Source organism: Rhinoraja longicauda, chromosome 25 (genome assembly GCF_053455715.1).
Source record: "Rhinoraja longicauda isolate Sanriku21f chromosome 25, sRhiLon1.1, whole genome shotgun sequence".
Lineage (NCBI taxonomy): Eukaryota > Metazoa > Chordata > Chondrichthyes > Rajiformes > Arhynchobatidae > Rhinoraja > Rhinoraja longicauda.
This window is the reverse complement of record NC_135977.1, coordinates 2,480,776-2,502,940: the sequence shown is the minus strand read 5'-3', so window position 1 is coordinate 2,502,940 and position 22,165 is coordinate 2,480,776. Positions and strand designations below refer to the sequence as shown.

The 22,165-nt window shown below is 45.9% G+C and overlaps 1 protein-coding gene across 6 annotated transcripts in view; it reads right to left on the bottom strand.

The window, feature by feature from the left end:
• The window catches only part of golga3 (golgin A3), a 51,099-nt gene that overhangs the window by 11,724 nt on the left and 17,210 nt on the right, over positions 1 to 22,165 (bottom strand). For all 6 annotated transcript variants that reach the window (XM_078421915.1, XM_078421914.1, XM_078421916.1 and 3 more), the window contains 14 exons: positions 16,815 to 16,927; positions 14,362 to 15,062; positions 13,104 to 13,215; positions 11,683 to 11,989; positions 10,592 to 10,794; positions 9,732 to 9,869; positions 8,976 to 9,137; positions 6,662 to 7,030; positions 5,670 to 5,747; positions 5,283 to 5,546; positions 3,527 to 3,621; positions 2,489 to 2,705; positions 1,292 to 1,435; positions 638 to 835 (listed from right to left, as the gene is read on the bottom strand). In XM_078421915.1, the coding sequence (XP_078278041.1) occupies positions 638 to 835; positions 1,292 to 1,435; positions 2,489 to 2,705; positions 3,527 to 3,621; positions 5,283 to 5,546; positions 5,670 to 5,747; positions 6,662 to 7,030; positions 8,976 to 9,137; positions 9,732 to 9,869; positions 10,592 to 10,794; positions 11,683 to 11,989; positions 13,104 to 13,215; positions 14,362 to 15,062; positions 16,815 to 16,927 (3,101 nt within the window). The remainder of the gene's footprint in view (positions 1 to 637; positions 836 to 1,291; positions 1,436 to 2,488; positions 2,706 to 3,526; positions 3,622 to 5,282; positions 5,547 to 5,669; positions 5,748 to 6,661; positions 7,031 to 8,975; positions 9,138 to 9,731; positions 9,870 to 10,591; positions 10,795 to 11,682; positions 11,990 to 13,103; positions 13,216 to 14,361; positions 15,063 to 16,814; positions 16,928 to 22,165) is intronic.

Below are 22,165 nucleotides of genomic sequence, written 5' to 3'. Positions count from 1 at the left end.
TGAAAGGAGCTCTAGTTTAGATTAGTTTAGAGATATAGCATGGAAACAGGCCCTTCGGCCCAGCAAGCCCATGTCGACCATTGATCACCCGTTCGCACTAGTTCTATGTTATCCCACCTTCTCATCCACTCCCTACACACTTGGGCAATTGTACGGAGGCCAAATAACCTCCAAATCCGCACGTTTTTGGGTGTGGGAGGAAACCAAAGCACCCAGAGGAAACCCTTGTGGTCACACGAGGGCGTGCAAAGTCCACACAGACAGCACCCGAGGTCAGGATCAATCCCGGGTTTAGTTTATTTTTTTTTAGTTTAGAGATACAGCGTGGAAGCAGAACCTTCGTCCCATCGGGTCCTGGAGGACCAGCAATCCCTGCACATTAACGCTACCCTAGCCATGCTAGGGACAATTTACACTTATAACAAGCCAATTAACCTACAAACTGTACGTCTTTGGAGTGTGGGAGGAAACTGAAGATCTCGGAGAAACCCCACACAGTCAAGAGGAGAACGTACAAACTCTGTACAGGCAGCTCCCGTAGTTGGGATCGAACCCGGGTCTCCAGAGCTGCAAGCGCTGAAAGGCAGCAGCTCTACCAGCTGTGCTGCCACCGTGGCGTCCTGTGTCACGTTTATACCTGAAGGTTGAGCTGCACTAGATCCGCTTCTCTCTTGGACAGAGCATTCTCCAAGATGTTGGTGTGTTCCTTCAGAGTAGCGTGGGACTGATTCAGGCCGACCAGCTTTCCTCGCTCGTGTTCCAAGTCCAGAGTCAATTTCTTATTGGCTTCTTCCAACCGTTTTATCTTTTTCCTGAAACCTCTCGACTCTTGAAGCTTCGTGGGAGGGAGAGAGAAGGAAAACCATCACAGTGCATACATAATTTGGAATAAAAACAAGAAGATATTTATGTGTAGTGTATTTCATGCAGTGAGGGGGGGGGGGAGTCAGATTCCATTTCAAACTAACTTTCTTATCAATGCAAGAGTTTCAGTTATAAAGTGTAACAATCTTGATACAGTACAGGGGGTTATGCGGGGGTTAAGTTCCCGAAAAGCAGCGCGTAATTTAACAATGCATAAATTAAGCATACGCGATTAAATTTGAGCGCATTATTTCAAAGGTACAGTGTGTAAATCAGGTTTTGATATTAATTAAATAAGAGCGTTATTTCAAAAATGCATAAATCAAACACAGGTAAATTGCCAGGTGCCTGAATAAACTGCGTGAAATGAAATCCCAGAGTTGGATCGAGGGTCAGGCACACGCCAGGTGAATAATTCGGTGTTTACCTCATCCTCTAGCTCCAGCACCTTCTCTCGGTAATCCTCCAGTTCCTGGGTGGTGACAGAGATGACCTCTTGCAGCTCCTTCTCCAGGATGCTCTTGCTGTGGTTTACTGCCTGCAGCTCGTGCTGCAAAGCCTGAACCTGCTCCTGTTGACAAAGGACAAGGTGTGGAGTGGCTTCACAGCATGATTCAAGAAAGACTGCCAACCTACCCAGTAGGTAATACTACTGTAACACAATAGACTTGTTCCTCATAAATATGTTATAGAAAATCCGGTTATAAAAACTGCCAAAAGAGGTTAAGAACAGGCTCGCAACACAGTTATTTTCCCTACAATATTTTCCAAAATATGGATAGGAAAGGTTTAGAGGGATCAGTGCCAACCACTGGCAAATGGGACATCTTGGTCGGCATGGATGGTGGCACAGCTGGTAGATTTTCTGCTGTACACCTCTGGATTCAATCCTGACCTTGGGTACTGTCTGAATGGAGTTTGCACGTTCTCCCTGTGACCACGTGGGTTTCCACCGGGTGCTCATGTTTCCTTCCACATCCCAAAGACATGCGGGCTTGTAGGTTAAACGGCCTCTAAATGATCTCTAGTGTGTTGGGAGTGGACAAGAAAGTGGGATAACATAGAACTGGTGAAAATGGGTGAACAATGATCAGGGTGAACGGGCTGTTTCCATGCAGTATCTCTAAACTAAACTAGCAAAGCACAAGTGGCAGGCACAAGGTACTGTGGATGCTGTTATACAGCCAACATCTCTGGGGAACATGGATAGGTGACGTTTCACAGAGTGCTGGAGTAACTCAGCAGGTCAGCCAGCATCTCTGGAGAACATGGATAGGTGACGTTTCACAGAGTGCTGGAGTAACTCAGCAGGTCAGCCAGCATCTCTGGAGAACATGGATAGGTGACGTTTCGAGTCGGGACTGAAGATGGGTCACTCGAAACGTCACCCATCCATGTTCTCCAGAGATGCTGCCTGACCTGCTGAGTTACTCCAGCACTCTGTGAAACATCACCTATCCATGTTCTCCACAGATGCTGCCTGACCCGCTGAGTTATTCCAGCACTCTGTGAAACGTCACCTATCCATGTTCTCCAGAAATGCTGCCAGACCCGCTGAGTTACTCTAGCACTCTGTATCCCTTGTTTCTAAAAGCATAAATGGTATTCAGAAAGGACGACATACTTGCAGGAAGTGATTGCCTCCGTCCTCTACGACCTGATGTTTCAGCTTGCTGAGCTCGGTCTCGGCAGTCTCCTTTGCTGCCAGGGCTTCCTGGAGGCGGCGGCTCAGGATGCCCACGGCGTTTTCATAAGCTTTATGCTTGACTTTCATTTCTTTCTGGGCAGTGGTGAGATCGGTGCCCAGCTTCTTCATGCGGGTCTTCTGCTCAGAGATGCCTCTGGGGGAGAAAACACAAGTTAAACACATTCTGGAAAATGAAGCTCATCTTCTGAACCCAAGAGTTCTTTATTTGTAGCTCCCAAAGGGGATACAAATAGGAATAAGAGTTAGGTTTAGATTTAATAATAACTTTTTTTTAAATAGCACTTTTCATGCAATTCAATGCAGCCCAAAGTGTTTTCCACAAAACATACAATTTTTCAACAGTAAGGACATAGCCATACAAAGCAAAGATATATATAACACTATAAATGTAAAATTGGGAATATAAAAGAACAAAGTAAAATCAGTTAAAAGCTTGAGTAAAAAGATATGTTTTTATTACTCATTATTGTCAAGTGCACAGATATACAATGAAAAGCTTTGTTTTGCATGCTATCCAACAGATCAGATATATCATATAATCAAGTCAAACTCAAGAAAATTATGTTTTAGCAACTTTTTCCACAAAGAGTGGTGGGTTTTTGAATGGAACGAGCTGCCAGAGAAACAGTTGAGGCAGGTACTTTAACATTTAAAAGATATTTTGACAGGTACATGGATAGGAAAGGTTTAGGGGGATATGGGCCTAATGAGACTAGGTTAAATGGGGCATTTTGGATTGACATGGATGAGTTGGGCTGAAGGGCCTGTTGCCGTGCTGTGTGACTCCATGATTCCAACTCTAATTATGCAAGTAAAACTAGACATCGGAGTTATTAGGAAGTCCAAAATCAAAAAGTGCCAAATTTGCTATTGCTGCCCAAATGTTAATTTTGTAAATATATGTGCGATTGAATATATTTGTAAAAAAGAATCTTTTAAACAATCTTTCCTCACTTTTTAGTTTCTTCCTGCATCTGCTCTACTTGCTTCTGAAGCACTTCATTCTCTTGAGAGACTGAGACCAGCTGGCTCCTGTCAAACTGCAGCGCCTGTTGGAAAGTAAAGCAGGACAGGTTTGATTGTTGGTAAAAGCACTGACATTAAACAAGGTCAGACATTTGTCCCGCCCCCTCCCCTGACATCAGTCTGAAGAAGGGTCTCGACCCGAAACGTCACCCATTCCTTCTCTCCCGAGATGCTGCCTGACCCGCTGAGTTACTCCAGCATTTTGTGTCTACCTACAAGGTCAGTTTATTGATCTCCCGGTTGCTAAACACTTTAATTCTCCTTCCCATTCCCACACAGACCTTTCTGTCCTAGGTCACCTCTATTGTCTGAGTGAGGCTAAATGCAAATTTCAGGAACAGCATCTCATATTTTGCTTGGACAGCTTACAGCCCAGTGGTATGAATATTGATTTCTCTAACCAGGTAGCCCCAGGCATTCCCTCTCTCGCTATCCCTCCCCCACTCAAGTCGCACTAGCTTCTTGTTTTTACCCAACAGCTAACAATGGCATGTTTCCTTTATCATCGTTACTTTTTTGCATATCTTTCATTCATTGTTCTTTATCTCTCTACATCATTGTCTTTATCTCTCGTTTCCCTTATCCCAAACTAGTTCGAAGGGTTTAGACCCAAAACGTCACCCATTCCTTCTCTCCAGAGATGCTGCCTGTCCCGCTGAGTTATTCCAGCTTTTTGTGTCCGTCTTCAGTTTATTGATAAACATGTTAAAGCAGCTGCTCCCAACCTTTTCATCCACGGCTGAAAATTGATCGAACATTTGGAGTCTGTTCCGTGCTGTATCTCTAAAACAAACTTCCTCAAACTCCCGGTTGCTAGCCATTTTAATTCCCATTCCCATACTGACCTTTCTGTCCTGGGCCTCCCCCATTGCCAGAGTGAGGTCACACGCAAATTGGAGGAATAGCACCTCATACTTTGCTTGGTTAGCTTACAATCCAGTGGTGTGAACTTTAAATTCTCTAATTTTAAGTAACTTCTACTAACACCCCCCCCCCCCCCCAACCCCCCACCCTAGTCGTTTACTCAGTTCACAACAATGTATCCATATAACCATATAACCATATAACAACTACAGCACGGAAACAGGCCCGTTCGGCCCTACCAGTCCACGCCGACCACTCTCCCTGACCTAGTCTCATCTACCTGCACTCAGACCATAACCCTCTAATCCCCTCTTATCCATATATCTATCCAATTTACTCTTAAATAATAAAGGAGATCACACCTTCCCTAGCCAACAATTGGCCTACCAAGGCACCACCTTGCCCGAGGTCATCGATTGCCAGCTCTGATATGTAATGGTCTTTTAGTTTAGAGATACAGTGCCCATTCAGCCCAACGAGTCCACGGCGACCAGTGATCCCTGTACACTAGCACTATCCTACACAGTAGGGACATTTTACAATTTTTATCGAAGCCAATTAATCTACAAACCTGTACGTCTTGAGACATTTTCTCGCCTCCAGTTCTCTCTCCATTCCCCTTCCTACCACTTTCAGTCTGAAAAAGGATTCCGACTTGAAGCGTCACCTATCCATGTTCTCCAGAGATGCTGCCTGACCCGCTGAGTTACTCCAGCACTCTGTGAAACGTCACCTATCCATGTTCTCCACAGATGCTGCCTGACCCGCTGAGTTACTCCAGCACTGTGTCCATCTTTGAGATGGACAGGTGACTCTTTACCTGTAGCTCAGTGTTCAGCTCATCGCGTTCTTCCTGAGCCGACTGAAGCTGGCTTTCCAGGTCGGTCATTTGTTGGTGGACACGGGAGATCTCCTTTTGCAACCGCACATGTTCGTTGAGTGCTGATCTTTTGTCCGTCTGCAGCCCAACAACTTCTTGCTTCAACTCCTTCACCGCCACCTCCAGCTTCTTCTTCACCGATTTCAACTCATTGATTAGCTGGTCCTTCGAATTTGCATCACGCCTATACGCCTCCACCATTACCTGAAGGAAAACGTGCCATTAGCCCAAACAGATCATTGCTCTGACCCCTCGGGTTAGAGGAACCGGTGTACATTGTGAGACAGGCAGCAAGCACTACATCGTACAAATTGTTACAACATTTACCTTCTGTTGAACAAGCTGTTCCTTCAGTTTCTGCGTCTGTTTCTTAAAGCTGGCGTTCTCTTGTTGCATATTTTCCACCTGTAAAGAGTAAATGAATTGCAGTACAAACGTGCAGCATAAAATACTAATAAGGGACAATAATCCAGATTTTAAAAAGAAATGCAAAATTGCATGCGCAGCAACTTGGTTATCTCCAGCACAAAATCACACACAATCACTTAATAAAAATGTAGACATACGTGTGAATATGCAAGGCTTAGAAGAATATGGTACCAAGGTGGGCAAATGGGATTGGTGCAGATAAACAAAAAGGCCAGCATGGATGTACTGGGCCGAAGGGCCTGTTTCTGTGCAGTATGATTATGACCAAGAAAGCCCATTTCTACCTTCACTCCTTCTCTGCCCCCTAGGTCACTCATAGGTCATGGGAGCAATTAGGCCATTCCGCCCATCGAGTCTACTCCGCCGTTCACTCATGGCTGATCCATCTATCGCTCTCAACTCCATTCTCCTGCCTTCTCCCCCTAACCTTTGACACCCTTACTAATCAAACCCTGATAAAGAGTTTCTCTCTTCCAGAGTCAATTGTTCCAGACCTCCCATCCATCACTTTCAGTAAACCAGCTCATCCAACACTTTCAGTCAGAGTTCTGACCCGCGTTGGTTGAGGCCTGAGCAGAATACATACAGACAAGCTCTCGGATACCTGAAGAGCTACTTTCCTCATGCTTTGGTGCAAATTCTTCTCTGGCCTCACCGCAAACTTACTGCAACCTCCATTCTAATGCTTGAATCGCATTTGGAGTGTTCAACACAAAAAAAAAATCATTGTAGGACAAGCAGATTTATATACTATCTTCATATAATCTAGGGCCAAAAAAGTCAATTAAATAGAGGAAGGGACAACTTGTTATAAATTACTTCTCAAAAGGTAAAATCTTTCTTAAATTGTCCAAACATGGCTTATCAAAGAGCCGCTAAATCCCAATTACCTGCCCAGTCTTGACGGCAACTTCTTGACGCAGTTGCTCGAGTATTTCAGACACCGCCTCCGTTCCCTCCTCAAGCCTTTTGGTTCCTTCCTCCAGCGCTCCTCTATCCATCTTCCCAGTTTGCAAGGCCACTTCCAGGACAATCTTCTCATTTTGCAAGAACTGGATGGCTTCATCTTTGGCATTTGTTTCTGTCTGAATCTCCACTAGGCGGGTCTCCAGCTCGTCAAAACGCGCCTGCAATTCGTTCAAGGATATGTCCTTGATGTGCAAGGCCTCTTGGGTGTCAGTAAGCTGTCTCAGAAGATCCATTTGCTCCTGTTGCAGGCTTTCTAGTTGGAGTTCTCGCTGATGCAAAGTCAGCTTAACCTGAAGAGAGGACATATATAAAAGATATCAAGAGTGTTTTATTGGCAAATGTACCAAAACGGAACAATGAATTTCTTATTTGCAACAGCTCAATAGGCATGTGATAAAATAATAAATGCAACAATTTTAATAAGTCACCAAATGAGTACATCTGTCTGGCAACAGTTAAACAACCAAAGTAATAATTCCTAAATTTAGTCTGACAATCCAGAGATTAAATCCCAACATTTTACTAATTATATTTAAATTTAGTTAACAATCTAGAACTTGAACTAATCATTTGTGATGATAAACAAAATGACATATTGTGGTAACAACCCATCAGGTTCTGCAATGCCCATCAAGGTAAACAATCTGCATCGTTACCCAGCATGACCTATCTTTGTGGTCATCTCTCAAAAGGCCCCTGAAATGCCCGCACAAGCCACTCAGTCGTACTATAACAGGCGCGGCGAAACACAAAGAATAAAAACCAGACGGAATATTCAAGCCCATTCAACCGTACAAAGTCTATCCCACAGATATTCGAGGAACGCTGTCCAAATTGGGAGAACAGTGCATCAGGTTAATCAAGCAATGGTGGTCCTCATGGAAACACACCTGATAGACAACACCTTTAGTCAAGTCTGAAGAAGGGTCTCGAACCAGAACTTCACCTATTCCTTCTCTCCAGAGATGCTGCCTGACCCGCTGAGTTACTCCAGCATTTTATATCCTCCCCTATCATTAATCATGGGTCGGTCATGTGCTGTTGATAAGGCAGACATACCAAGGGGAAGCCCCATGGTCAAAACATCCTACCCAACATCATTATTGCAATGGCTTCACGCTATGGACTGCCTTGTTCTAGGCATCAGTGATCATCACCTCAGGGGTAATTACGGATGGACAATAATGCCAACCACGCCGTGATCCCAAAATGAATTTGTAAAACTTTCAAATTTTCCCCACTTATTTCATATTGCCTCACCACTCGCTGCCCGTAGGTTTACTAGGTTAATTCCCGGAATGGCGGGACTGTCATATGTTGAAAGACTGGAGCGACTAGGCTTGTATACACTGGAATTTAGAAGGATGAGAGGAGATCTTATCGAAACGTATAAGATTATTAAGGGGTTGGATACGTAAGAGGCAGGAAACATGTTCCCAATGTTGGGGGAGTCCAGAACAAGGGGCCACAGTTTAAGAATAAGGGGTAGGCCATTTAGAACTGAGATGAGGAAAAACTTTTTCAGTCAGAGAGTTGTGAAGCTGTGGAATTCTCTGCCTCAGAAGGCAATGGAGGCTAATTCTCTGAATGCATTCAAGAGAGAGCTAGATAGAGCTCTTAAGGATAGGGCAGACATACCAGGGGGTATGGGGAGAAGGCAGGAACGGGGTACTGATTGAGAATGATCAGCCATGATCACATTGAATGGCGGTGCTGGCTCGAAGGGCCGAATGGCCTCCTCCTGCACCTATTGTCTATTGTCTATTGCCTACTAAAATGTTTTGCGACACTTTAATAGGTAAAAATTTTAATCGGTCACACGTTTATCTATTTTACCATTCTCTAGGGCCTTCTAAGGTCTGTTACTATTTATCTCAATGCATTCCAGAATTTTGGTCCCCAACTGGAACCATCCCATCTTTCAATTGCCCCATCAGAAAGCTGCAAATGGTCCCTAATATTGACCCCAACACCACTGTACGCATCTCTCTACTCCAGAACAAAAACCGTTTACCTTGTTTTCTGTTCCCGAGTTAATTTATCCAGGAGCTCTCCGCTGTTTTAAGCCTGGAAGCTTTAATTTTTTTAAGTGAATATATTATAAGGCACTTTGCCAAATGCCCTGTGAAAGTCTGTTTCAACATCATCCTTGCCTTTGTTGCCATTGTTTGTTCAGCAAACACACACTTTTCCCCAAAAGGAAGTAAACACTTTTATGCACGAGTGTCTCCTTACCTCCTCGAGCTCTCGTTCCAATGCCGAGGCAGAGTTGGCCATCTTCTGAAGATGCTCGTGCTCTTCCTCAAACTCTTCCAGTTTCCTCGACAGATCATCTTCCACCATTGCTTTTGCCTCTTGGATCTGGTGAAAAGCCTTCTCTTGGTCCAACATGTCAACCTATTGGGGGGACATTCTGTGCTTAAACACCCAAATAAATCACAATCAATCGCTGCCTTAACAATGCAGATTTTCTGGATCCTATTTCACATGGAACTGTTTATATTAACCGAGGTTCAAGTACAAAATCATCCAAGAATGATCACACCGCAATGACAAACACCAGGCTCTGTCAGCAACAATAGCTTTAAAACACAAAGGGGGTAGGAGAGCATTTACAATCCATTCTCCAACATAATGTAGCTGCACAAGAGATTGGTTGAGGTTCCTTATTAGGTTCCTTATTTTGGGGTAAGTGGTCACCATATTAAAATGGTCACCACATTACTGCTTTGAACAGATCAGGTGGTGGGTGTATGGAGCAGCAAATTAGCATGAAAACAGGGCAATTTCAATGACGCAAATTTACAAAAGCAGAACGGTCAGCTACAAGCCTATTTCCAAGCTGCGCTGCTGAATCAATCAACTCAACCTTTCACAGATCTAATGCACTCATTTATTTTTTTAAATAGGATCACACTAAACTTTGGAAGTTATCCTCTTTGCAAGTAACTCCATTCCTCACAATCATCAATGATCGCCTTTAGTTATTACCTCAATATTTTGCAAGTGGATTGCGATGCGCTCCTTTTCCTTGATGGATCTGTGCTGGGACTCCGAGAGTTGCTGAGATAAAGACACATTCTCAATCTTCAGGTGCTCCAGCACTGCAGCCTGAGTCATGTGGCCAGCCTGTTGTGTTAAAATAAAGTCATGTGTGGATCATCGTTACACATCGTGGATCAACACTAACCCTGAAAGCCTCCACCACCAAACTCAGGAACAGCTTCTTCCCCTCTGCTATCAAGCTTCTGAACGGTCCTTCCATAAGCTAGGGTGCTGTCCGATTCACCTCTACCCCATTGCGGACATTGGACTTTGTGGAACTGATACGCTACAATGCTGTGAACTATATTCTTCACTCCCTTTGCTCTACCTGTTGTACTTGAGTTTGACTTGATTGTATTTATGTACCTTATTATCTGATCTGTTTGGATAGCATACAAAACAATGCTTTTCACTGTACCTCAATACACATGACAATATTAAACCTAGAATAAAATTCCCCGATAAAAAGGAATCCGGGAATGGTGGTGTGCAAAGCGTTGTCAGAACGTTCTTGGAAACTCATCTCTTCTGCCCATTTCTCTGAGACACATTTCCTCCAAATGGAAAATACAGGTGCTCCCCGGCTTACGATGTTTGGACTTGCGATAGTTCGACTTTGCGATGATGCAAACGGTAGTGACCCGTAGCGAGCCGCCGCTCGCTTCCGGCCACGTGATCGCACGTATTCAATGCATTTCGACTTACAATACTTTCGGTTTCCGGTGGGTTTCTTGGAATGGAACCCCATTGGAAGCTGAGGAGCCCCAGCAGATGCACAATGCAGCAAGATTGACTGTGTGCCATACCTGCAAGTTGGCCATTTCACTCTGTAAGCGGACCCTTGCCTCCTGCGCCACGGTGAGTTGCTGTTGGTACCACTGCCTGACCTGCTGCAGGGAGGTTATCTCAGAGCGGGAAGCCTTGAGCTGGCTGGTCAGTGTGGAACGCTCCAGCTGTGCCTGGAGCAACTGGTTCTGTAGGACGGCCATTTGTTGCCGCGCAGCCTGAACTGGAACAAGATACAAAACGCAGTTGGATAGGCCGTACGCAAGTTCACAACATTTTGTGAAAAGAAAATTTAAAATGCAACGTACAGGAACTCATAATTGAACAAGATGAGGGGAAATAAAATAATTACTTAACTAAAACAAAGTGACTAGGGTGGCACAGTGGCACAGCTGGTAGAGCTGCTGCCTCACAGTGCCACAGACTAAGTTTGATCCCGACCTCGTGTGTTGTCTGTGTGGAGTTTGGACGTTCTCCGTGACCGTGTGGGTTTCTTCCAGTTTCCTCCCCTATCCCAAAGACATGCAGGTTTGTAGGTTAACTGGTCTCTAAAATTGTGCTTAGCCGGTGGGGAAGAGGACAAGTAGGAAAATGTAGAACTAGTGTGAACGAGTGATCAATAGTCGGCCTGGACTCAGTGACCTGTTTCCACGCTGTGTCTCAGAACTCAACTAAAATTGTACGGTCACTAATGTGAAGCATTATCACCGTTTCCCTCTCCACAGCGGTCTGCCGTGCATTCTAATAATAGTTTTAAAATACTGGTAAATTTAACAGAACCCCATAACATTGACAAAGTTATTTAGAATACATGTATCAGTCATGTCCGTCTGGAGATTCAACAAAATGTAAAACAAAATGTAAAATGGAACAAAATACTATGGCTCCCAAATCAACCATTAATACTGGTAAGTGCACAACTCTCATTCACAACAGCATAGACACAAAATGGGTGACGTTTCAATCTGTAGAAGGGTCTTGACCCGAAACGTCACCCATTCCTTCTCCCTAGAAATGCTGCCTGTCCCGCTGAGTTACTCCAGCATTTTGTGCCTATCTTTGGCGTAAACCAGCATTTGCAGTTCCTTCCTACACATTCACAACAACGTACCGGAGTTATCTCTGCTCAGAATTGCATGCTGCATCTCCTCGACCTTCCCCAGCAGTCTCTGGTACTGCACCTCAGCCACCTGCAGGTCGGTGTTCAGCCCAGCTAGAGCGGCGTTCTTGGCCTCCAGGTTGGTCTGAAGCTCGGCCATGGCCTGCTCGAGACTGGAGTACGTCTGACGCAAGGTGCTCACTTCAGAGTTCAACGTGCTTTGCCTCTGATCACTGAGCACGCTCTGCTCCTCCTGTGCCTGTAGCCGGGCGTTTAATGCTGCTAACTGGGCCTGCAGCTCCATCTTCTCCTTTAAACCCTTCAATCCAGAAAGAGAATGGCAATGATTATTATTTATCCTTACCGTGGAACATTTAATGCCTGTAATTAATTATTATTGACACCAAAATCAGCAAAGCTGCAGGAACATACAACTTCCTTGAAAGATTTAAGATTCCACCAGTATCTAATTAAAGGGTGGACATTTTACATTTATACCTTGCAGGTACCAACCAGAGATGGGTAGAATGTCCTGTCACAAATATCTCTCCCTCGTTGCTTATTGTAGATAAGCAGTGATTCTCAAAACTAAGTCACATAAGCATAACAAAAGTGTTGGAGGAACTTGGCGGGTCAGGTCGCATCTGTGGAGGGAATGGACAGGCAACGTTTTGGGTCAGACTCAATCCCTTTGCTCTACCAATTGTACTTGAGCTTGACGTGATTGCATTTATGTCTCGTATTATTTGATCCAATCGAATAGCACGCAAAAACAAAGCTCTTCACTGTACCTCAGTACACGTGACAATAATAATAAACCTAAACCCAAGATACCATGTATAATACCACTAATGCACAGCAGTGCCAAAGTGTAAAATGTTGCCGTTGTGGGCTTGCAGTTTTGCCAATCCCAAAATGGAAAATGGTTTTCTAATCCAGCAGTCCAAAGCAGGGTCCCGACCGAAAACATTGCCCGTCCATTCCCTCCACAGATGCTGCCTGACCCGCTGTGTTCTTCCAGCACTATGTTTTCCTCAAGATTTTTGCATTTGCTGTTCTCTGCATCCTTGAGACAGTCATTGCAGGCTTTTATGAATTTAACATAGAGTATGAACTTGTATTCACAGTTCAAGCGCTCTTCATGTCAAAGATGATATCTGAACAGCAGTTTGAGATTTAAAACTGCTACAACTTCCATTTATTTTTTCCATTATCCGATCCAACAATAAATCAGACAGATCAAAGAAATCCAGCTTTGTCAAATTATTCAATGGTTTGCATTAACAAGGAAGCACCGATGAAGAGTTCAAGGGTTAAAATGAACATGGAATAAGTGAATCAAAATCTACAGTTGTGAATTTTACAGTAATCTTTGTCAGCAGAATGTTTCCTGCAGCCAATGCCAAGCACAGATCGTAAGTAATGACTTTCACCTCATTAGCTTCAGAGGAGAGAGCTTCCAGTTGACCCTCGAGTCGCATTTTATCTTTAAGAATCTGCATCAGGTCCTCGTGTGATTCGATCACGGAGCTTCCCACGGAAACACTGTAGAACAGAATTACAACACAGTTGACCCGAGCACATATACGTAGTACCACCGAACAACAGTAACCCATGTGATCTGTAATTCATGCACGATCTGCAAATTATGTGCAGTCATTTGTGACATTTTTGTGGGAAACTGGTTCATCTGCTTCAAGAATGAAAATAACGTTCTTGTCAATAGTCATTTCCAAAGCAGTAATGAATGTCGTGCGAATTTCAAGACCATTCATGGCTTAACTGGTCTTGCCGATAGCATAATCCCCACAAAGTCTAATACAAATCGGCTACGTACCTGAATCAACATTATTTCATTTCGTTTTCACCTAGCACGCAGCTAACAATGGCCTGTTTCCTTTATCATCGTTACTTTTTTGCATATATTTCATTTGTTCTATGTCTCTCTACATCACCGTCTATATCTCTCATTTCCCTTTCCCCCGACACTCAGTCCGAAGAAATGTCACCTATTCCTTTTCCCCAGAGATGCTGTCTGACCCGCTGAGTTACTCCAGCTTTTTGTGCCTATCTTTATTTAATTTCCACTCGACAAACTTTCATTAAAAATAGAAGAAAGGTTCTAACTGTTTTCCCCCATCGATGCCTTTTATAATTTTAAATACTTCTCAGGTCTACCTCCAGCCTCCGATGCTCCAGAGAAGTTGCTGATGGATGAGAGTATGAGTGTATAAAATCATGAGGGGAATAGATCGGGTAGATGCACAGAGTCTCTTGCTCAGAATAGGGGAATCAAGGACTAGAGGACACAGGTTTAAGGTGAAGGGGAAAAGATTTAATAGGAAACTGAGGGGTAACTTTTTCACACAAAGGGTGGTGGGTGTATGGAACAAGCTGCCAGAGGAGGTAATTGAGGCTGGGACTATCCCAACATTTAAGAAACAGTCAGACAGGTATATGGATAGGACAGGTTTGGAGGGATATGGACCAAACGTGGGCAGGTGGGACTAGTGCAGCTGGGACACGATGGCCGGTGTGGGCAAGTTGGGCCGAAGGGCCGTTTCCATGCTGCATCACTCTATAACTCTATGAGACTGATCAGGGCCAAACAGCATTCAATAGTGCAACAAAGACCGAGCTTTGAATGTGCTGTGATCTGCTGTGGCGTGATGCTGCTTTGGTTCCATGTACCTGCTGGACAGGCTGTCCCGTCGGCTGCGCACTGCTCCATTCACTTGCTGCATCTCGCTGCGATGCTCTGCTGTTGCAGCTGCTGCAGCCGCCAGCACCTCCCTGATGGAAGGGAAGTGCCCCAGGTCCTCCGATGAAATCTCTTGTCCGTCTACGGTGTAGGTGGTTTTCTGCCGAGCGTGCAGCGAGGGCATAGCCCCGTCGAGGGCCACAGTGGAAACACTGCTGTAGGAAGAGCTGTCACTCTCATTCTCATCTAGCCTTGATCCAAGCTCAAAGCCATCGACCTCAGAGCTGCTGTCTTCTGTGTGCAATAAAATCTCCAATCTGTCACTTTCTGATGCAAAGCCTATTTCAGATATGACCGATGTGGAGGAACCAGTCCTATTTTCTTTCAGGGATCCCAACGTTTCAGTGCTGGAAGATCTTCCAATACCACTTCCAGCGTCTGTACTCTGGGTTTTATAATCTGCAAGGGACCTTATTTTGCTGGATTTGGAACTCTTTGAAGTCTTTTCATCTTTGGAAATGTTGAGAATTCCCAGACTGCCAACTTTGGGTCCTCGGGGAACGTTGGTCCTCAGGAAACTGTACTCCTTGGTCAAAGCCTGGGTGCTGGCACGAGGAAGCATGTCTGGATGGAACATCAGCTCGGGGTCCAAAGTACTAGAGAGTTGATTTTTTGATGTCGGTTTTTTAGACTGAAAAATAAAAATAGGCACAATGTTACACAAAACTGGTCCGCAACAAGACACTATTTGTTCTGTGAAACGCACAAGTGAGGCTCATCAGATATTAATTATTCTCACGCTCCAAAATAGAAACCCTAAGAGTAATTGCAGTTAGCACAACGGAACAAAGATTAGGAACCATTTGTGAAGTTTGACGTTCGCACTCAATTAGTTTGACATTCGCGCTCAATTAGTCACAATCCCTTGAAGTGTTACAACCTAATGGCTCCATCTCTGGTCCAACAGTGGCAATGTCTCCAATGATCTTGTGAAACTTCAGACTTTCCACAATCACCCAAATGAGACCTTAGATTACTGTACGTGTTCTGTACAACTGCAAAATGGAGGGGGGCTTGAAGTGTTATATATACCCATATACCCAAAATGGCGGCGCTGCCATAGCAGCTGCGGCTTACCTGCGGTCCATTTGTCTTTGTGTTTTTGTTGTTTTTTTGTCTTAATTGTAGTTGTGATGTCGTGTTTTTGTGTTTGTGTACTATGTGTGTATGTGAGGGGAGGGGGGGGAACTGTAAAATTGTAAATATGTGTCCCTTCCGAACGGAGACCCGACCTTTGTTTTCTGGGTGTTGTCTCCATTCCTGCTGCGGCCTACCATCGGCCCAACTCCTGGAGCTGGCGGCCTCCAGGGCTCCGGTTCGCAGAGCCCGCGGACCGGACTTACCATCAGCGGAGCCGGCCGTCTTCAGAGGCTGCGGGAGCGGCTGCGACTCGCCTTAGGCTCGGGCCGCGTGGATGCCGACATCAGGAGCTCCGGCAGCGGCAGCGTGTTCGCCTGCCCCGGATCGCGGGGCTTGGGTCGCGGACATTTCACCGTCCGGCGCGGCCTAAGATAGGCCGCGGGATATTTCTCTGCTGGGCGGGGGCTTCAATGTCGGGAGCCACGACCGCCCCGACGTGCAGCAACAGCGGCAGCGACAGCGTGTTCGCCCGCCCCGGATCGACTTATCATCGGCGGAGCCGGCCGTCTTCGGAGGCTGCGGGAGCGGCTGCGACTCGCCTTGCGGACCGTCCAGCGCGGCCTGCAACCACAACAGCCTGACTGCGGGAGAGGACAGCAGGAGAAGGGAAAAGACATTGTGGCCTTCCATCACAGTGAGGAGAGGACTGGAGGAGACTCACTGTGATGGATGTTTTCTTGATGGATGTTTCTTTTGTGTGTTTTGGGGGTTGTGTAATTTTAATGCCTATTTTGATGCTTTTGTTGTTGGACTGTGGGTGACTGAATTTCGTCCAATTTGAATGACAATAAAGCTATCTTGAATCTTGAAGTCAAAACATTGAGGTTGACCCGTGCCATTAGTGAACTAGGTTAATACTGCATTACTACAACTGAATTACAATCAAGTAGTTTAGTTTACAGCATGGAAACAGGCCCTTCGGCCCACCGAGTCCATGTTGAACATTGATCTCCCGTTCACACTAATTCTATGTTATCCCACTTCATCAACTCCCTACACACTGGGGGCAATTTACAGTGCCAAACAACCTACAAATCCACACGTCTTTGAGAGGCAGGAGGAAACTGGAGCTGTGCCTGAAGGAAATCCATGCAGTAACAGGGAGAACGTGCAAACTCCACACAGACAGCACCTGTGGTTAGGATTGAAGCTGGGTGTTTTGGCGCTGAGGCAGCGGTTCTACCAGCTGCACCAACTTGCAAACAGGAAACCCCACGACCCGTCTCCCTGCAGATAGACTCACTCTTTGCTGATGCCTTTGCACTCTGTACTGTTTGAGCTGGTCTTCAAGATGCCGCTGAGCCTTTGACCGTATCTGTTCTTCATTCTGCTCTTTCAAGGATGGATCCACAGTACCTGAATTGAAAACACAATCAACTTCAATTGGTTTGGTTGCGTTAAACCCAGGAGATCAGATACAATATAACAATTTTCTCCTGACTGTCTTTTGTAGAACATGGAACAGCAAGAAGAACAGGCCCTTCAACCCATAATGTCTGTTCCAAATATGATGCTAAAACCAACTCCTGACTGCCTACACATAATCCACATCCCTCCATTCCCTGCATATCTATGTGCCTATCTAAAAGTCTCTTAAATGCCACCTATCGCATCTATTTCAACCACCACCCCTGGCAGCACATTCAAGACACGCAGTCCCCTCTATGCAACATAACTAGCCCAGCACATCTGCTTTAAACTTTGTGCATCTCACCTTAAAGCTATGCCCTCTAGTCTTTGATTTTTCCATCCTAGGAAGAAGGTTACATAGAAACATAGAAAATAGGTGCTGGAGGAGGCCATTTGGCCCAGTCTACTGTCCATTTGGCCCTATTCTGTCAACTCTATCCATGATTCACACTAACACTGCAGCTAATCCAGGTATCATCCTGGAAAACCTCCATACTCTCTCCACATCATCCACATGTTTCCAGTGATCAGAACTGCGTAAAATACTTCAAATATTGTTAAAGTTTTGTCTGGAGGGTTTGTAAATAATTTCCCAAAGTTATAATCACCAAGTTATTATAGACCTGCTACACACAACTGTATCTATGTACTTTATGTTGTCATGGAAATGAGTATCCATTTTACAAGCTAGACTTACAAAGACAAGTACTGGAGTAACACAGTGGGGTCAGGCAGCATCGCTGGAGAACTTAGATTGGTGGGGTGTTGGGTCGGGACAACCCAAATCGTCACCTGCCTATATTCTCTAGAGATGATGCCTGACCCACTGAGTTGCTCCAGCACTTTGTGCCCTTTCGTGCAAACCAGCAAGGATCAGATTCCAGAGGGACATAAAGAACTGTAACATCCTTTGTCTGACCGAAACATGGCTGACCCCGCTGGTGCCTGACCAGGTGATCTGCCCATCCGAGTCCTTCAATGTTTTCCGGGCGGACAGAACGGAAGAATCCGGGAAATCCAAGGGCGGAGGAGTCTGCTTCTTGACCAATAATAACTGGTGTAATCCTGGAAATATTAAGACGCTTTCTCGTTCCTGCTCGCCGGACCTGGAACATCTAACTATCCTATGCCGACCATTCTACCTACCCCGGGAGTTCAGCTCGGTGATCATCACAGCCGTCTATATCCCACCGCATGCGGACACCGACGTGGCACTGTCCACCCTACACGATGTGTTGTGTCAACACCAAAACAAGAACCCTGATGCGGCAGTGCTGGTGGCTGGAGACTTCAATAGGGGAAATCTCAAAAAGGTCATGCCCAACTTCTACCAACACATCACGTGTGTCACCAGGGGGGGAAAGAACTTTGGACCACTGCTACACGCCGTTCAGGAAAGGCTACAAGGCCATTTCTCTCCCTCCTTTTGGGAAATCTGACCACGCTGCCATTTTCCTGCTGCCGGAGTACAAACAACGGATAGTACGGGAAGCGACAGTGACGAGGGACGTAAAGCGGTGGGCTGACCATTCAGAGGCCATGCTGCAGGATGCACTGAGTGAAGTCGACTGGAACATGTTCCAAGAAAGTTCCAGAGACGTAAATGAGTTTGCGGAAGCGGTTACGGACTTCATTGCCACAATAGCCGATACCATCATCCCCACGGTAAGGGTCAGTATCTTCCCTAACCAAAAACCCTGGGTGGACAGGTCTATTCGCGTGGCCTTGAATGCTCGCACCGCTGCTTACAACTCCGGCCTGGCATCCGGCAACATGGACGACTACAAGGGAGAGTCCTACCGACTGCGAAGGGCAGTGAAGGATGCAAAAAGGAGGTACCGGGACAAGATGGAGTCACAGATGGAGCAGCAGGACACCAGGCGCCTTTGGCAGGGGCTACGGACTATAACTAGCTACAGGTCCAGCACCCCCTCAACCGGAAGTGCCGGCTCCTCCTTAGCTGATGACCTGAACTCTTTTTACGCACGGTTTGAGACGGGTAACACCACCAGCTCGCCGTCTAAAAACAGCACCGAAGGGGCGCTGGCTAGCGAGGCTGGAGGGGGATCCACCGCCGGGGATGTGCACACATTATCGGTGTCCGAGCATGAGGTGAGGTGGGCTCTGACGCGTGTGAACACGAGGAAAGCTGGAGGCCCAGATGGTATATCTGGGCGAGTACTAAAGTCTTGTGCTACTCAGCTTGCTCCAGTGCTCACCACAATATTCAACCTCTCCTTGGCAAAGTCCGTGGTCCCTGCATGCTTCAAAAGATCCATCATTGTACCGGTGCCAAAGAATGCCTCTCCAGCGTGTTTAAATGACTACCGACCGGTGGCCCTCACCTCGGTTGTCATGAAATGCTTTGAGAGGCTAGTCAAGAAGCACATCTGCGCCCTCCTTCCTCGCAACATGGACCCACTACAGTTCGCATACCGTCCGAACAGGTCCACGGATGATGCGGTCTCCCAGGTTCTACACACCGCTCTCTCTCATCTGGACAGCCAGGGGGGCTATGTGAGGATGCTGTTCATTGACTTTAGTTCAGCATTCAACACAATAGTCCCCAGCAGACTGGTTGAGAAGCTGCTGGAACTGGGGCTTAGCACCCCTCTGTGTGCCTGGGTCCTGGACTTTCTCACTGCCAGGCCCCAAGTAGTCAGGATGGGGGAACACACATCTAGCTCCCTCACCCTGAACATAGGATCCCCCCAGGGCTGAGTCCTTAGCCCCCTACTGTACTCCCTGTACACACATGACTGTAGGGCCAGGTTCAGCTCAAACTCCATCATCAAGTTTGCTGATGACACTGTGGTGGTGGGCCGGATCTCCAACAACGATGAGAAGGCCTACCGGGAGGAGGTGGCTGATCTGGCACTCTGGTGTCAGGACAATAGCCTCCTCTTGAATGTCACTAAAACAAAGGAGCTGATTGTGGACTTCAGAAGGGCTAAACATCCAAGGACGTACACGCCACTGGAGATAAATGGGTCTATTGTGGATAGGGTGAGCAGTTTCAAATACTTGGGAGTCCGCATCGCAGAGGATCTGACGTGGGCAACGCACATTGCCGCACTGGTGGGTAAGGCTAAGCAGCGCCTTTACCACCTTAGACAACTGAGGAAATTCAGAGTGTCGCTGAGGATCCTTCATTGCTTCTACTCTGGGGCTGTAGAGAGCATCCTGTCCGGCAACATTACAGTCTGGTTTGGGAACAGCTCTGCCGAGGACAGGATGGCCCTGCAGAGAGTAGTGCGTTCGGCAGAACGCACCATGGGAACTACACTCGTCCCCCTGCAGGACCTATACATCAGGAGGTGCAGATCCAGAGCAAGCAAGATCATGAGGGACCCCTGCCACCCCAGTAACAGACTGTTCCAGATGCTACGATCAGGCAAACGCCTCCGCTGTCACGCTGTGAAAACGGAGAGGATGAGACGGAGCTTCTTCCCACAGGCCATCAGGACTGTCAACTTTGATAACCCCAGAGACTAAATTTTTGTCGACACTTTTTGTGCTATGTTTAGTAACTTATTAACTTTATTTATATGCTGTAACTGTAATTCTTTTTGTGCACAACCCACAGGCATTGCCACTTTCATTTCACTGCACATCGAGTATGTGTATGTGACAAATAAATTTGACTTGACTTGACTTGCAGTTCCTTGTTTCTACACTTACAAAGACAACTAGACTTAACTGATTTCAGCACCTTTGTAAAGAAAATTCTTGGTTTCATTATAATCCTCTATCTGCATCTCATTCATCATACAGGCTTTAGTCAACGGTCCAGTTTCAATTTATCTTCAGTGTCAGACATCAAGAGGGCAATTTATACTCAAGATCAACTTCCCATCAGATTCCACCAACTCACTCCCATTCCACCAGGTTTGTTGACACATTATTCAATTTTCTTTAATGTTGCCGCGGTATCTGCTTCAGATTACACTAATTCACAACTACCTGGAATAAAAAATAAAAACATTTCTCTTTTCTTTTGCTAGTTTACTGTTATTTCTGCGACTGCAACAGTTTGCATTGGCAGCACCCCAACACTCTCTCGGGCGATTAAGGATCGGCAAGAAATCCTTCTCTTGTCAGCAGAGGCCAAAAGAATTGAGAAAAAAAAATCTATTTTGTAACAAGAACTAATTTTCTGATGCTATCCCACAATTAGCAAACTTAATTAAATCTCACGATGAGATTGTTACTTCAGGGTTGTCAGTCGTATACTGGAGCATAGAAGTGTACAGCACATGGACAGGCACTTCCAGCCCAACAAGTTAAACTCATCTCCTTTGCCTGCGCCTGATCCATCTTCCTCCATTCCCTGTATAACCAGGAACCTATCTAAAAGCCTCTTAAATGCCACTATCTTATCTGCCTCCACCACCACCAGGAGCTGTGCAGTCCAGGCACCCACCACCCTGTGTAAAATGATGATGTTCCTCCCTTTAGAGATTTAGAGATACAGCGCAGAAACAGGCCCTTCGGCACACCGGGTCCGCGCCGCCCAGCGATCCCCGCACATTAACACTATCCTACACCCACTAGGGACAATTTTTACATTTGCCCAGCCAATTAACCTACAAACCTGTACGTCTTTGGAGTGTGGGAGGAAACCGAAGATCTCGGAGAAAACCCACGCAGTTCATGGGGAGAACGTACAAACTCCGTAGTCGGGATCGAACCCAAGTCTCCGGCGCTGTATTCGCTGTAAGGCAGCAACTCTACCGCTGCGCCACCGTGTCGCCCTTATAATTTTCAGATTCCTGCCCCAGCAACTTTCTAACATTAAATCAAACAGGGAACCAACCTTTTGCCATACAGGCAAGTGCCACAGATTAAATTGAGGATCTCACACTAGATTGGGAGTAGAAAAAAAAATCATACACACTAAAAATTGATGTTTGAAATTGAAGAGCTGGTGCAACACACTGACTGACCCACTGCATGAGGCAAACTTGGCGAGGAAAACTCACCCTGAGGGAATTCACAAAGTACTGCCAATTTAAACTGGAAAACTGAATAAATATTTGCTCTCACAACATTTACTCGCCTTCACATAAATCATCTCTCTTTCTTTCTTCTAATTCACATTTCTTGGCGCAGGCAACAAAAACATGGCTACATGTTACAGAAAATTGCTGTGAACACATCTCCCCCTCTCCCCCCCCCTCCTCT